We start from the raw sequence: 13744 nt of genomic DNA on the forward strand, positions 1-13744 counted from the left end.
GTAAACCATATACGCTTTAAATCATAGTTGTAATACAAAGTGTCAGTCTGGTAAATAAAGGTTGGTGCTGTCTTCTATGATGTTTGGTATCAGCCTAGAAGCAATGACTGTACTGGGGTGATATTAGAGATCTATAGATCATTGCATGAACCATGTACATTGGAAAATAAAAATAGTACACGAAGGAATGTTAAAGTGTTGGATTCATTCAGAGGAGACACAGGCCACAGGCCCCCTTAACTGAGAAGACCACAGCCCAAAGGAGGGGGCCACCGACACCAACCCCCATTGTGCAAGGACAGACAGCACCCCGGAAGACAGCCAATGGGAACAGAACTCCATATATAGACTCAAGAAAGCGGATTGGACCAACGTATTATTAGAATATGTGCTACTATTGGGGGAAATCAGAGTATAAATAAGAATGTATGGCTGAGAGAGAGGAGGCCAGAACAGATGCACCCACACATCCCCAGGGGGTCTGATTCTGAGCCTCCACCCCTCCACATACTGCTACGTTGCCGCTATGTGAGTAAAACTGTATATGGAATAATCACAGTTTGTGATAACTAGAGTAAAATGCCTATCTTAGACCAGGTAGACCAAAAGTACTATAGTCTATTTCATTGACATAACATGAGTACTATTTATGTGCAAAACTGTCTTGATGTGAAGAAGCCACCGTGAATGGGCTATATGATTATGTAAATCTCATCAATCCTTTTGTATAATCATGTCTTATGAAAAATGATGAATAATTCCTGTATGTAACTGATGCATTATCCACTTTTGGCCTCTCGGCAAATAAATACATGAGTTTGAATTCGAACTCTGTGGTCTGGACTGCACGTTTATTTCTCATCTGACTAAGACTAAGTCAGGTGAGGAGACCATTCTATCACTCTGTCCCTTTTCCCTCTAGTTAGCAACCTGTATGCACTGCAAATGACCTTAGATATTGTGATTAGAATATACCACACTATCAAGACATAGAAATAGTCATTACCTCTTAGTTTTAGGTCACTTGGAGATTCACAAGTATAATATTAAATATTCAGGTAGGAAACATAAGAAATATCTGAGCTGAATGAGGAAATAGCAACAAGGCTCAGTGTTGTACAGTAATGGCTTGACACACATCAAACAATGTAAGCGTTCTGCTGACAGATGTTATATAGGCAAAATACAATGATGCTCAATAGGAACGATGTGTTCTGTGTGTCATAATCTGAACTACCTGAACACAGACAATCCTCTACCACCATGTATCTATTATCGGTCCTGTGTTCTCCCCAGTATGTTCAGATGTCCTAGTCCAGCCCTGTGTTCCCAGTGTTGTTACGTTTACTATGTTTATTCCTGCCTGTTCGTTTAGTGTCTAGTCTCCTTCCCTTGTATTTGTGTGTTTTGATATTCATGTGTCCTAGCCTGTCACAGTACCTTTCCGTGCTGTGATCTGTTTCTGTTTACCTCATGTACTGTTCCTGCCGTCCGCGGAACAGAGACCTGTTTCCCGTGAAGCTCCCTGTATCCTGTATCACCTGTTACTCGCCGGGTAGTGTTTTGCACCGTGTGCCTTTTCCAGCTATGCTGTGTATTATTTCTCGTTTGTTTTCTAGCTGCCTCAGTTTAGTGTCGTGTACCTTTGTTCGTGCCTTGTTTACTACTGCTCAGTAATGCCTTTCATTATACTTTACTCCGTCGACTCTGCCTCCTCTCTCTGGTTCATAACCATAGTCCAGCATTTGGGTTCTCTCACCTCCCCTAGCCACAAACCCTAACACTGTGTCCCCCCCTAGTGGCATTTGGGGGGGCGATAAGCACTTTATGATAGCAATGAGCACTTTATGATAGGCACTGCCTAATATGTACTTTAAAACTAAATAAATAGAGCACTTTAGGATAAGCCTAGCTCGCACTTTAGCATTTGCACTTTAGGATATGCCCCACCTAGATAGCACTCTAGACGCATTTTAGGATAAGTATTACTCCTGTAATTTCTACTTCTGCTTTGTGTTTTAACCTTGTAATTGTACCGTATGCATTCCTGGTTTTATGTATTGTTCTGGTTTTATGGTTTTATGTATTTGTGGTTCTATGTATCAAATTTTTGGTTTTATCTACTGTATGCACTTTTGGTCTTATGTGGTTTTATGTGGGGGACTACTGATGAATATTTGCCTCTGCTAATTCGGGTGTATTTACATTTACATGTTTTATTGCAAAATGCTGAATGTTCATTAATATACATTGTCCCTTACAAATAAACAAATAAATTAAAAAGGCACGGCCATGAAAAAATCCAAAGTACCCGGATTTGCCGGGACTGATCTATATGCTGCAGTCCGAGATTTAAAAAAATGACATTTTCCAGTCAGATCACAGCAAATCAAAACATTTTAATGCAATGTGATTAAGGGTAAGTAATGTGGGATAAAATTTGTACTATATCATTATCAAATGAATTGTAATACTCTATACATTCATAAGCCTCTTTGAGCTGCACTTTCTATAAGCTCCTGAGAGCTGTTTCATAATTTTCTCCCCCTTCTGCTTTCGGTGTATAAGTCACCACTCTACCAGAAGGGCGTTCTTCATGTTTTGTGGTTAAAGGAAAACTCCAACATTTTGGAGACAAGAAGATATATACCAGTCTCCTCTCTGTGTGCATTGAGTAGAAAGCTATCTGGCTGCACGTTAGCCTAGCTTAGCACAATGAATGGAAGCGGACATGACTGGGTAGCCTTCGGGAGAGGTGTTAGTTGGACAATGCCTAGGCTACCCAGTCATGTCTGCTTCCATTCATTGTGCTAAGCTAGGCTAACATGCAGCCTAAAATAGAAGGCTCACTTTGAAAACAAAATTCCAAACTTTGACCTGCAACATTTTTATTTAAATCTCAAACCCGCCCTCTTTTCTTGATCCTCTAATCACAACTGTTGGGAGGATCAAGAAAAGAGGGCATGGTTTGAGATAAAAAAAAAATGTGCAGGTAGCATTTTTAAATCTTGTTTTCAAAGTGAGCCTTCTATTTTAGGCTAACTTAGCACAATGAATGGAAGCGGACATGACTGGGTAGCCTAGGCATTGTCCAACTAACACCTCTCCCGAAAGGCTACCCAGTCATGTCCGCTTCCATTCATTGTGCTAAGCTAGGCTAACATGCAGCCAAATTATTTTCACAACAAAATTGTGTATATTTTCACAATTGTGTGTGGTTTTTGACTGGTGGTGAATGAGAGATAAGAAAAGAATAAAATAAAAGAAACATTCACACATTATGTGACCATGAGGCTTCTCAGGATTTAAAAAATAAGTTTTGCGGCAGTATCGTATGCCCTGCTTTTTGAAGGGGCCAATGGCACAAGCGAAAGGTGTGAGCGGCGGCTCCTCTGACCAATAGGGACCAGTAAATAAGGCACAGAGTCAATATTCACAGGCGGGACTTCCTCGATGGATCGACTTACATTATTCACGTCTCTTTAAGGAAAGTGAAGATAATAAGCACATGAGGCTTCAGAATGCTGAGCCGCTGATGGTGCCCTGACCAGAATGTGATAAAGGGACGTCTACGTTCAACCTATAATCTTAAACCTACAGTTAGCTGTGGAAAACACAAGGTCCTGTGCCCAAATATCCTTGTAGTGCTTAACCCTTTCGCCGCCGGTCGTGTGGCAGTGAAAGGGTTAACCGTCTGTCGTGTGGCAGTGAAAGGGTTAGCCTTCTGTGAATTGTCACAGTGAAAGGGTTAACCGTTTGGCAGTGTGGCGGTGAAAGGGTTAAATGTCTGGGAGCAGATGTACTTGTTGCCCAGGTTTCAATCTAAACCCACTGTCTCCCGTGTGCAATGTCTTCCTCTCAGCCTTCCTACTGTCTCAATAATGGGGAAAACGACTTAACCCTTTCACTACCACACTACAGAAGGTTAACCCTTTCGCTACCACACTACAGATCACCAAAACGGTTAACCTTCTGTATTGTCGCAGTGAAAGGGTTAACCCTTTGGTAGTGTGGTAGTGAAAGGGTTAAGGCAATGGACTGGCCCGCTCACTGAAATAAATAAACAGAGGTCTTGCTTTTGTGTGTGTGTGCGCGCGTGGCCGTGTGCGTGTGCGTTTGCGTGTGTGTGTGTGTGTGTGCATGTGTGCGTGCGTGCGTGTGTGTGTGTGTGTGTGTGTGTGTGTGTGTGTGTGTGTGTGTGTGTGTGTGTGTGTGTGTGCACGTGCGCGCGCGCGCGTGTGTGTGTGTGTGTGTGTGTGTGTGTGTGTGTGTGTGTGTGTATGTGTGTATGTGTGTCTCTCACCTGGAACACAGTGACGGTGGCCCAGAGCAGAGAGTCAAAGTTCTTCCTGTCGGGCAGAGTGTCTCCGCCTTCCTGCCGCAAACCAAACTTACAGCCAAACAGATGCATCCCTAGAATACTGCAACACACACACAGAGAGAGAGATATAGAGAGAGAGAGAGAGAGAGAGAGAGAGAGAGAGAGAGAGAGAGAGAGAGAGAGAGAGAGAGAGAGAGAGAGAGAGAGAGAGAGGAGAAAGAGATAGGGGGGAGAGAGAGAGATAAGGAGAGGGAGAGAGATAGATAGGGAGAGAAAGAGATAGAGAGAGAGAGAGAGAGAGCTTTCATTACATTCTAACTGGATTATGTATCCTATTAATTAAAATTTAAAATTAAAATTTAAATGATAATTAAATTAAAATGTCAGCGACTTCGGGTCATTGCATTGCTATATAAATAAATAAATTATTATTATTATTATTATTATTATTATTATTATTATTATTATTATTATTATTATTATTATTATTATTATTATTATTATTATTATTATTATTATTATTATTATTATTATTATTATTATTATTATTATTATTATTATTATTATTATTATTATTACATTTATATAGCGCTTTTCTAGACAGTCAAAGCGCTCCCCACAATGTAGGGTTATGGAAATTGCCTCCTTCACCACCACTGGTAGCACCCAACCTTGGGCTACGCAAGGCTCAATGGCTGCCATACACTGGCACCGGGCACACATCACACACTACACAATGGCTGAACGGCTCAAGGACACAGGGATTGATATCAGCCAATTAAGGGGAAGGAATGTGCTAATGGTGCCCTTGTGTATTGTTTGTGTGTTGATTAGTTGATTGGAAACATGTCAGTGAGTGTGTTGAGCCATAGGGTCAGACAGCAGGCAGATATCATATGATTATTATTAATAGAGATTGTACCAGTTCCCGATTGGGTCAGTACCAAAATATTGATAAAGTTCCTGCTATCAATATTTCCATGCCCTAATGATAATGAAGCTGCCAGTGTCCTGTGCTCCCCAGTCATGGTTGACAGAACTGGAAACAAAAATATTTATTTTGGAAAATTCGGGGAATAATACTTTACCACGGACTAACATTGCTAAACTTAACATAAACACTGCTACACTAACATTAGTTCTGGATACTGCTAATGAGGGTCTAATCTGAGGCTGCTGCAGCTAATAAAGAACAACCATGGATTGTCACGACAAAAGACTGGATAACAGCCGCTCGGAATGTCGGGACTGCACGTCACAGATATATCAATCTATTATCAATGATCCAATAGGATCGATGCAACGTAAAAAGATCGATTCATATTGTGATACTCTTATTTTGAAAATCCCCTGGCGAGCATATCCGCCCGGCCCCAACAACAACAGTAGCTCCGCGTGTGTAGACGTTACAGCATAGCTCCAGAGTCTGCCTATTTTGCGACCCAAAATAAGTGCCTGCCGTTTTTTTTCCACAACGGGTCAAATGCATCTAACATGCTTTGCATCCTCGCCATTCCTTTATGCCCACGTTGGGTTAAAGACCGAAATTAACATTCCGTTACCGTAAAATAACTAAGCTAAGCTGATCAGAGCCATAGACAGAACAGCAGAGGTCCATTAGTGGGGACTGGGGAAGGGGGGAGGGGCATTCTCCCTTTCTGTGTGTGTGTGCGTTTGGAAAGCGGGGTTTTAGGTTGCGTGTTGTGAGTTCCAAAAATGTTTACTTAAAGTTTAAAGCTCAATATATCAAAATGTGGCACTTTACAGTGAACAGGAGGTATATTTGTATTAAAAACAATAGATTGTTTTTAATTAAAATGTCTGGAAGAGCTCAAAAATTAAAATGTCAAATGATATTTCCGTTGCCTTTTTTGAGTTGATCTAAATGTTACTGATTGTGTTAAATGGGCATATAATATCATCTCATATCGATCGCAGGCACCTGAATCGAATCGAATCGTATTGTGGCAGACTTTGTGATATCGGCAAATATTGTATCGTTGTCCAAAGAATCGATATCGTATCGTGATGAAACTGGTGATTCCCACCCCTAACAATAACAGCAAGCAAGCTAACGCTACTAGCTCAACAACGTATGGCCAAAGAGGTGATTCCCGGAGAGGCAGAGGCAGAACAGTACGGGAAGACAGTAGGGCTGAGCCCAAACCTTCGAACCTTCGTTCATTACATTGGCATTCGAATTCTTTCTCCCCTGATTTTCTGTGCCTTTCCTCCCATCCCAATTTAGTCGTTATGCCAATTCCCCCCTCCCCTACCTGGTCACTGTGCGCATGTGCCCCCTACAGTGGTCGGTGTTATGTACCACGAGCCTGATCACTCCTGTGTCACTGTGCAGGCAGCCTATCCCTGCCGTTGGGGAACCTTTTGAGCGGATCCTCATTGACTGTGTTGGTCCCCTCCCTCGAACTAAGACAGGGAACCAGTACCTTTTGACTATTATGTGTGCAGCGACCCGTTTCCCTGAAGCCATTCCTTTACGCAAGATCACAGCCCCAGCTATATCCAAAGCTTTGGTTAGGTTTTTTTCGACGTTTGGCTTACCAAAGGTTATTCAATCAGATCAAGGGTCTAACTTCATGTCCCGTCTCTTTGCTCAGGTCCTCCAGCAGTTGTCTATCCAGCATTGCCCTTCCTCTGCCTATCATCCAGAGTCCCAGGGGGCGCTGGAGAGATTTCACCAGACTATCAAAACAATGCTGCGGGCATATTGTACGGAGTTCGAAAAAGACTGGGATGATGGAATCCCTTTGCTTCTGTTTGCTGCTAGGGAGGTAACCCAGGAGTCTCTTGGATTCAGCCCGGCTGAGCTGGTGTTCGGCCACACAGTGAGGGGTCCTTTGAAACTGCTGAAGGAAAAGTGGTTGGCTGACCAGACTCCTTCCTCTACTAATTTGTTGGACTATGTGTGTGACTTCAGGCTTAAGCTTAGTAGAGCATGTGAACTAGCGAAAGAGAACCTAAAGGTAGCCCAAGGAAAAATGAAGGTGTGGTATGATAGGCGGGCCCGACATAGGGTGTTCTCACCGGGAGACAAGGTGTTGGTTCTCTCGCCTATTCTTGGGTCTGCATTACAGGCTAAATACAGTGGGCCATACTCCATTGAGCGCAAAGTTGGTGAGGTCGACTACTTGATTAAGACTCCCGACCGCAGGCGCAAGAGTAGATTATGTCACGTCAATATGTTGAAGGCGTACAATGATAGGGCTCAGATTGACCAGTCAGGGGTCAAGCCTGTGGCTGTTCTAACAGTTTCTGCATCTCCTATTGTAGCCGAATGTTCTGTGTCGAAGGAGATTTCTCAGGGCAGGTTGCCAAACACCCAGATACTAGGTGACTTGGACTCACACCTGTCGTACTTGCCACTTCCTGAGCGTACGGATGTGGTGCGCCTACTTAGACAGCATATACGTTTGTTTTCTGATGTCCCTAGTCGTACTAATGTACTCGAGCATGACATTGATGTTGGTAGTGCAGGGCCAATTAAGCAACATGCCTACAGGGTGAATCCGGAAAAACGACGGATCTTGAGTAAGGAAGTAGACTATATGGTGAGACATGGCATTGCGGAGCCCAGTTCTAGTGCGTGGAGCTCCCCCTGCCTGCTTGTTGATAAGCCAGACTGCACTCATCGGTTCTGTACTGACTTCCGTAAAGTTAATGCAGTAACCAAGCCGGCCTCGTACCCTCTTCCTCGGATGGACGACTGTATCGATCGGGTGGGTTCAGCAGCCTTTGTAAGTAAATTGGATTTGCTAAAGGGATACTGGCAGGTTCCGCTTACTCCGCGAGCACGTGAGATATCCGCTTTTGTCACACCAGAGAGTTTCTGCCAGTATACAGTGATGGCCTTTGGCATGCGAAATGCCCCAGCGACGTTTCAGCGGCTAGTGAACAAGGTCCTGGCCGGGGTAGCGTTCTGTGAGGCATATCTGGATGACCTGGTTATCCACAGTTCCTCTTGGTCACAACATGTGGAGCATCTGGCGGAAGTGTTCAAGCGGTTGGGTGATGCTAACTTGACAGTTAACCTTGCGAAATGTGAATTTGGACAGGCCACGGTTACCTACCTGGGTAAGGTGGTTGGACGTGGGCATGTGTGCCCCATTACAGCTAAGGTGGAGGCTATAGTGGGCTTCCCTGCTCCCATCACCAGGCGGGAGTTAAAGCGCTTCCTAGGTATGGCAGGGTACTATAGGAGTTTCTGTAGGAACTTTGCTTCTGTTGTTGCCCCTTTGACCAATCTGCTCAGTCCTAAGGTACCTTTCGTGTGGACTGAGACTTGTCAACAGTCTTTTGAGAGCATCAAGGGTATTCTGATTAGCGCTCCCGTTCTGTCAGCTCCCGATTTTCAACTGCCATTCAAGTTGGCAGTGGATGCTAGTGACCTCGGTGCTGGAGCCGTCCTCCTGCAAGAGGATGCATTAGAGGTGGAGCACCCAGTGTGCTACTTTTCTAAAAAGTTTGACAGGCATCAACTGCACTACTCTACTATAGAGAAGGAGGCGCTCGCTTTGGTTCTTGCCTTGAACCATTTTGATGTTTACGTTGGATCCTCCAGTTTACCCCTTGTTGTGTATACAGACCATAACCCTTTGGTTTTTCTTCGCAGCATGGTGAACAATGGAGTCTGTTCCTCCAAGCGTATAACTTGGATATTCGCCACATTCGTGGGAGGGACAACGTGCTAGCAGACGCCCTCTCACGGTCATAGTACCGGTGTTTGTGGTAGCCATTATCGCTATTGTGGTGGTGGCCCTGACAACTAATGGGTCACAGTGTTTTTTTTGTTTTTGTTTATGGGTTGTTGTGTGGTGGTTGCCTCTGGGGCAACCAGTTTGGTGGGGGAGGTGTTATGTACCACAAGCCTGATCACTCCTGTGTCACTGTGCAGGCAGGCCTGATCACTCCTGTGTCACGGGGCATGCAGGTGAGGGCTGCCAATTAGCCAATTAGTGCTGATTGGTTACCTGCTGGGAGTATCTTTAAAATCAACCCTGGTAACACACATGCAGGGTCGGTGTTTAGAAGAGGTGGTTAACAGATAGATAGTCACGTTCTTCCAGTCCTTATCCTTTAGTTGCCATCATGGAGAACCCCTACCACCCCCTCTACGACGAGCTAGTCAAGATGAGAAGCTCGTTCAGCCACAGACTCATCCCCCCCCGACACTCAACTAACCGCCTCGGACAGTCCTTCATACCAGCGGCCATCAGGCTCCACAACAGTGGGCAGCGACTAGCAGCCTCCAGGCCCCACAACAGGGGGCAGCGACAGCGACTGCTACCAGACATTGACCTGGGACTTATAGGAACCCAAGGGGGACAAAGTAGACTACCCTGGTACTTTGATTAATGTATACTCAGTAGATAGTAAATTATTATAACACTACCTCCTGCATACTGCACCTCATGTGACACTGTGAATAATGTGAATATTCCTCAGCTAGTCAGATAGTAAATTATATTGACCATATTGATCAAATTGTTTACACTGCCTGTGTTGTCTTTTACTACCTGTATACTGTGTTGTTTTACTACCTGTACCCCTCCCCCCCTCCCCCCCATGCTGCTATGATGCCTGAATTTCCCCAAGGGGATCAATAAAGGAATATCTTATCTTATCTTAGTTTACACTAGTAATTCCTTAATATAGTAGCACTTTGAGTTAATACATGAGTTTTGGTGTCGGTTGCACATAGGTTGCGTGCCTTTGAGCCAGGGTCGTAACAGTCGGTCAAGGGAGCCCTGAGGTCTACCACATGCTTCCTCCGATACATAGGAGACAGCCAGCGGCTCTCTTTTCACCTTTGATTGATTGATTGATTGAAAAGTTTATTAACAGATTGCAGAATGGGTACAGTACAGTACATCTCAATACAATTGTTAAGGGGATGCAGACCAGAGAAAGACTTTCGTCTTGTTTACATCAGGGTCCCCCATTTTCAATTCATCATAACATATATGACATACATGACATACAGATAGACAGTACTGCTGTCAGGGCACCTGACTCTCATTGGTGAAATGTAACGTGTGGGAGGTCACACTGCCTTCACCACTTCCTGTCTTTTGCTGTGCAGGTGCCCTGACCTGACCTGTAGGAGTCGCTGTACACAACGCCAGATTACCACCTGATCGACTTCCCTCCCGCTAACTCAGCCAAACGAGTTAGTATGATGGCTGGCCCAAGCCGGAGGCAATGCTGACACCCGGATTCGAGACCGGAGTCTCTTGCATTGGTGACGAGCGCAATCTCCGCTGCGCCACCCAGCCGCCTTTGGCATTCGAATTCTAAATCAACATTCGAATTCTTTATTTTTAATAAAAAAATATTTTTTTAATTCTTTAAAAAATTTAAATAAATGTATTCATTCTGGTTTTTCTTCACAGTTGCAGATAAAGATTATGCTACACTAATATTATAGTATTAAAAGAAACTGAGTTATATTCATTAAAGAAAGTTGATTTAATTGATTTAGTTGGGCTGGGGCTTCTCCCTGGGCTGGGTCTGGGGCTGAAAAGTTGATTTAATAATAATAAAAAAAGACACATTTAATCAGATTAATCACTTTATTCAAATTTAGGTTTTAGGTTGAGGATATTTATTTAAAAAAATCGAATTATCGATTAATCGAAAAACCCTGACGAAGTTCGAATCCCAAAAACAGGTTTCAGGGACAGCCTTAGAAGACAGACACATTCCCCGGAGACGCTGGATTCGCCTGTTCGAATCCAGCTCACAGCTCCGGGGTTGTCACCAGCTTGGCTGGCCGTTCACACTAATACAATTGGCAGTATTAGAGGGTGGGAGAAGCTGGCGGGGTGGGTCCGGGTCGTTGTAAACAGCGACTCCTACAGTTCGGTCGGGGCGCCTGCTAAGCGCGGATAGGATCTAAGTGGGATAGTGTGATCCTTCCACACGCTATGCCCTCTCAGTGAGAATCCGCGCTGCCAGGTGAAAAGAAGCGGTTGATTGGCTGGACGTGTGTCGGAGGAAGCACGTGGTAGCCTCCACTCTCCCAGACCGACTGTGGGGGGTAAGTGCGCAGCGACCAGGAAGGGGATTGGGAATTGGCATAACGACTAACATTGGGATGGGAGAAAAATCTGAGGAAAAAGGAGGGGGAAAAAGATTAAAAAAAAAGAAAAAAGAAGACACTGTTGTGAAGGGCCAGATTAAACCGAATATATATATTTATTTATATATATATATTTAATTGTATTTGTATATTCTCTAATATTCCCTGATATCCCTTGTATATTCCTTGTACAATATGCATTGAATATCCATTCTAGCCTACTGAACATCCCATAATAGTCTCCATTCTACTATTGGTCGAGACCTTGGTGCCAGGCTGCCATACCCCTCAGACCCAGTTCAAACGTACCGCTCGACATGTACGAACAAGTCCTAGTTCCGCGTAGGAATTTGGCTACCGCACCACGAATGGGACTATTTGTTCATAGTGCGTATATATACTGCGCTACTAAAGTAGGACTTTCTTTTCAGTCCAGTTTCTTACCCTCCAATAGAGTCACAGACGTAAAGCCTCCCCGCGATGCCACGTGTGGGAGTAAGGCCAAGTTCGCCTACCATCGGTATTGAGACATCGTGTATATTAATATTTGAATAGTCATATTTGGCACTATATCGTCGAGTTGGACGTAGTCTATTAAGCTAATAATAGTCTGTTAATATATAGTGCTTCGTGCGGTGAGAATACTACCGTAGTCAGTACCCCATCGTTTCGGGCAGAGAACTGGCTGCTTACCCAGGGTGGTTGACCCTATGTGAAGCTGCACCCGAGGAGCCCCAGAGCCGACGAGCGAGTGGACCTGTATACCGGATTATTCTACCGACGACAGCCCGCCTTCCCAGGCACGGATTATGCTTTGGATACTTTGATTATTCTATGGATAAAGACCCCCGACACTACCGTGTGTTGGAACCCCCCCCCTGGAGAGGACACAAGGTGAGGAGACGCTCTGCAAGACGAGGTCTCTCCACATCTCTCCCCCGTGGACCGGAGAGAGCCGGCCCACAAAGAGTCCACCTGCTTTCATCTGTGGTCCAAGGATCGCCGGCGCATTGAACGGCACTACAGTGGGTTCTCCTGGGATACCCTTGGCCGGACGAGGCAGCTGGATTCTACCCCCCCCCCCCTCCTACTCCTGTCGGCTTACAATCGACCGGATTAACCCCCTCTAGTGTATCCAGCCTATAATCATTAAAGTATCATTGCTGTTATTCCTTAACTATTCCAGGTCGTATATTTACCACCTGCGCCTTCAGAGATTGGACATTATCTATTGATATACCGACGAATACTCCTTGCCATAAAAGTGCATACTATTTCAATTCATAAATGTAATTAAGTGATTAAGTGTTTAGTCTACACACCATCGCTGTGTAGGCAATAAAGACCTGTTTCTAATTCGTACATTTGTGTTGGATCCGTTTCATCTACGTGAGAGTGTTCATGATAATATATTTATGCCGTGTACTGGGTGGCCGAATATTAAGTACAAAGGTAGTGGTAGTAAGTATCATATCTAGTAATACAGTCAGGGAATTGTACCCCTCAGTTACAATTGGTCCTTCGAGCCGGATGGTAATTAGTGTAATATTAATATAGTGTTATTAATATTGAAATGGCCTATGATGAACACTCCACGAAACGATCCTCCTAACCAACGCCCGCAGTGCGAACGACGGCTCCCTCAGTACTTAGAGGCTTACGCTGTCAGTCAACAACCTAGTCTTCTACTAACAGTAAACGCGGTAAAACTAGAAAGTAAAAGTATGTCTAACCCCAACGCCCAGACTACCCCGACCATAGAGGCCCCTACGGGCTCTAATGTAACTGACCAAGTTCACGGTGGGGACCAGTGGGAACCAGACATGACTTCACACCCCGCCAGTACTGAAGAAGTAGTCCCCGACGAGTCCCGGGAGGAATACAACGCTACCGAGAGAGAACTCGGCACGGAAGAAGACGGGGAGAGCACCGTGGAGATAGAGCTCCAAGGCTCCGCAAGGAGTACCCCGAGGGAAGGCTCCCCTATACAACCGCCTTCTCCCAGCGAGGCAGAGAGGACCCTACAGCAGGCCTTCCTCATCAGCCTGAACGCCGCTGCTGAACGCGACCGACTGCAGATCCAGCAGCGGAGCGAAGAAAAGCATATACGTCTAGAAATAAGACGCATTCAGATGGAAGAGAATGTGGCCCGAGACCGAGCAGACAGCCAGCGAGCAGCTGCTGGTGCTCTACGGGACGCAGAGCGCGACAGACAGCAAGCGCAACTAATAGAACAGCTGATCAGACGGACAACACCCTCTCCCTCCGCCAGAGGCTCCAGGAACTCGTCTAGACACACCTCCAGGGCGGCATCCCCTAGCCGA

At 44.9% G+C, this 13744-nt stretch overlaps 1 protein-coding gene across 1 annotated transcript in view; it reads right to left on the reverse strand.

The window, feature by feature from the left end:
- Nucleotides 1–13744, reverse strand: part of LOC311231788 (voltage-dependent T-type calcium channel subunit alpha-1I-like) — a gene marked incomplete at both ends in the record, with an annotated part of 346702 nt that overhangs the window by 92469 nt on the left and 240489 nt on the right. The window contains 1 exon segment of the mRNA XM_084318416.1: nt 4304–4421. Coding sequence (XP_084174542.1) covers nt 4304–4421 — 118 coding nt within the window.

This window comes from Notolepis coatsorum (genome assembly GCF_963971535.1).
Source record: "Notolepis coatsorum genome assembly, chromosome: 7".
NCBI lineage: Eukaryota > Metazoa > Chordata > Actinopteri > Aulopiformes > Paralepididae > Notolepis > Notolepis coatsorum.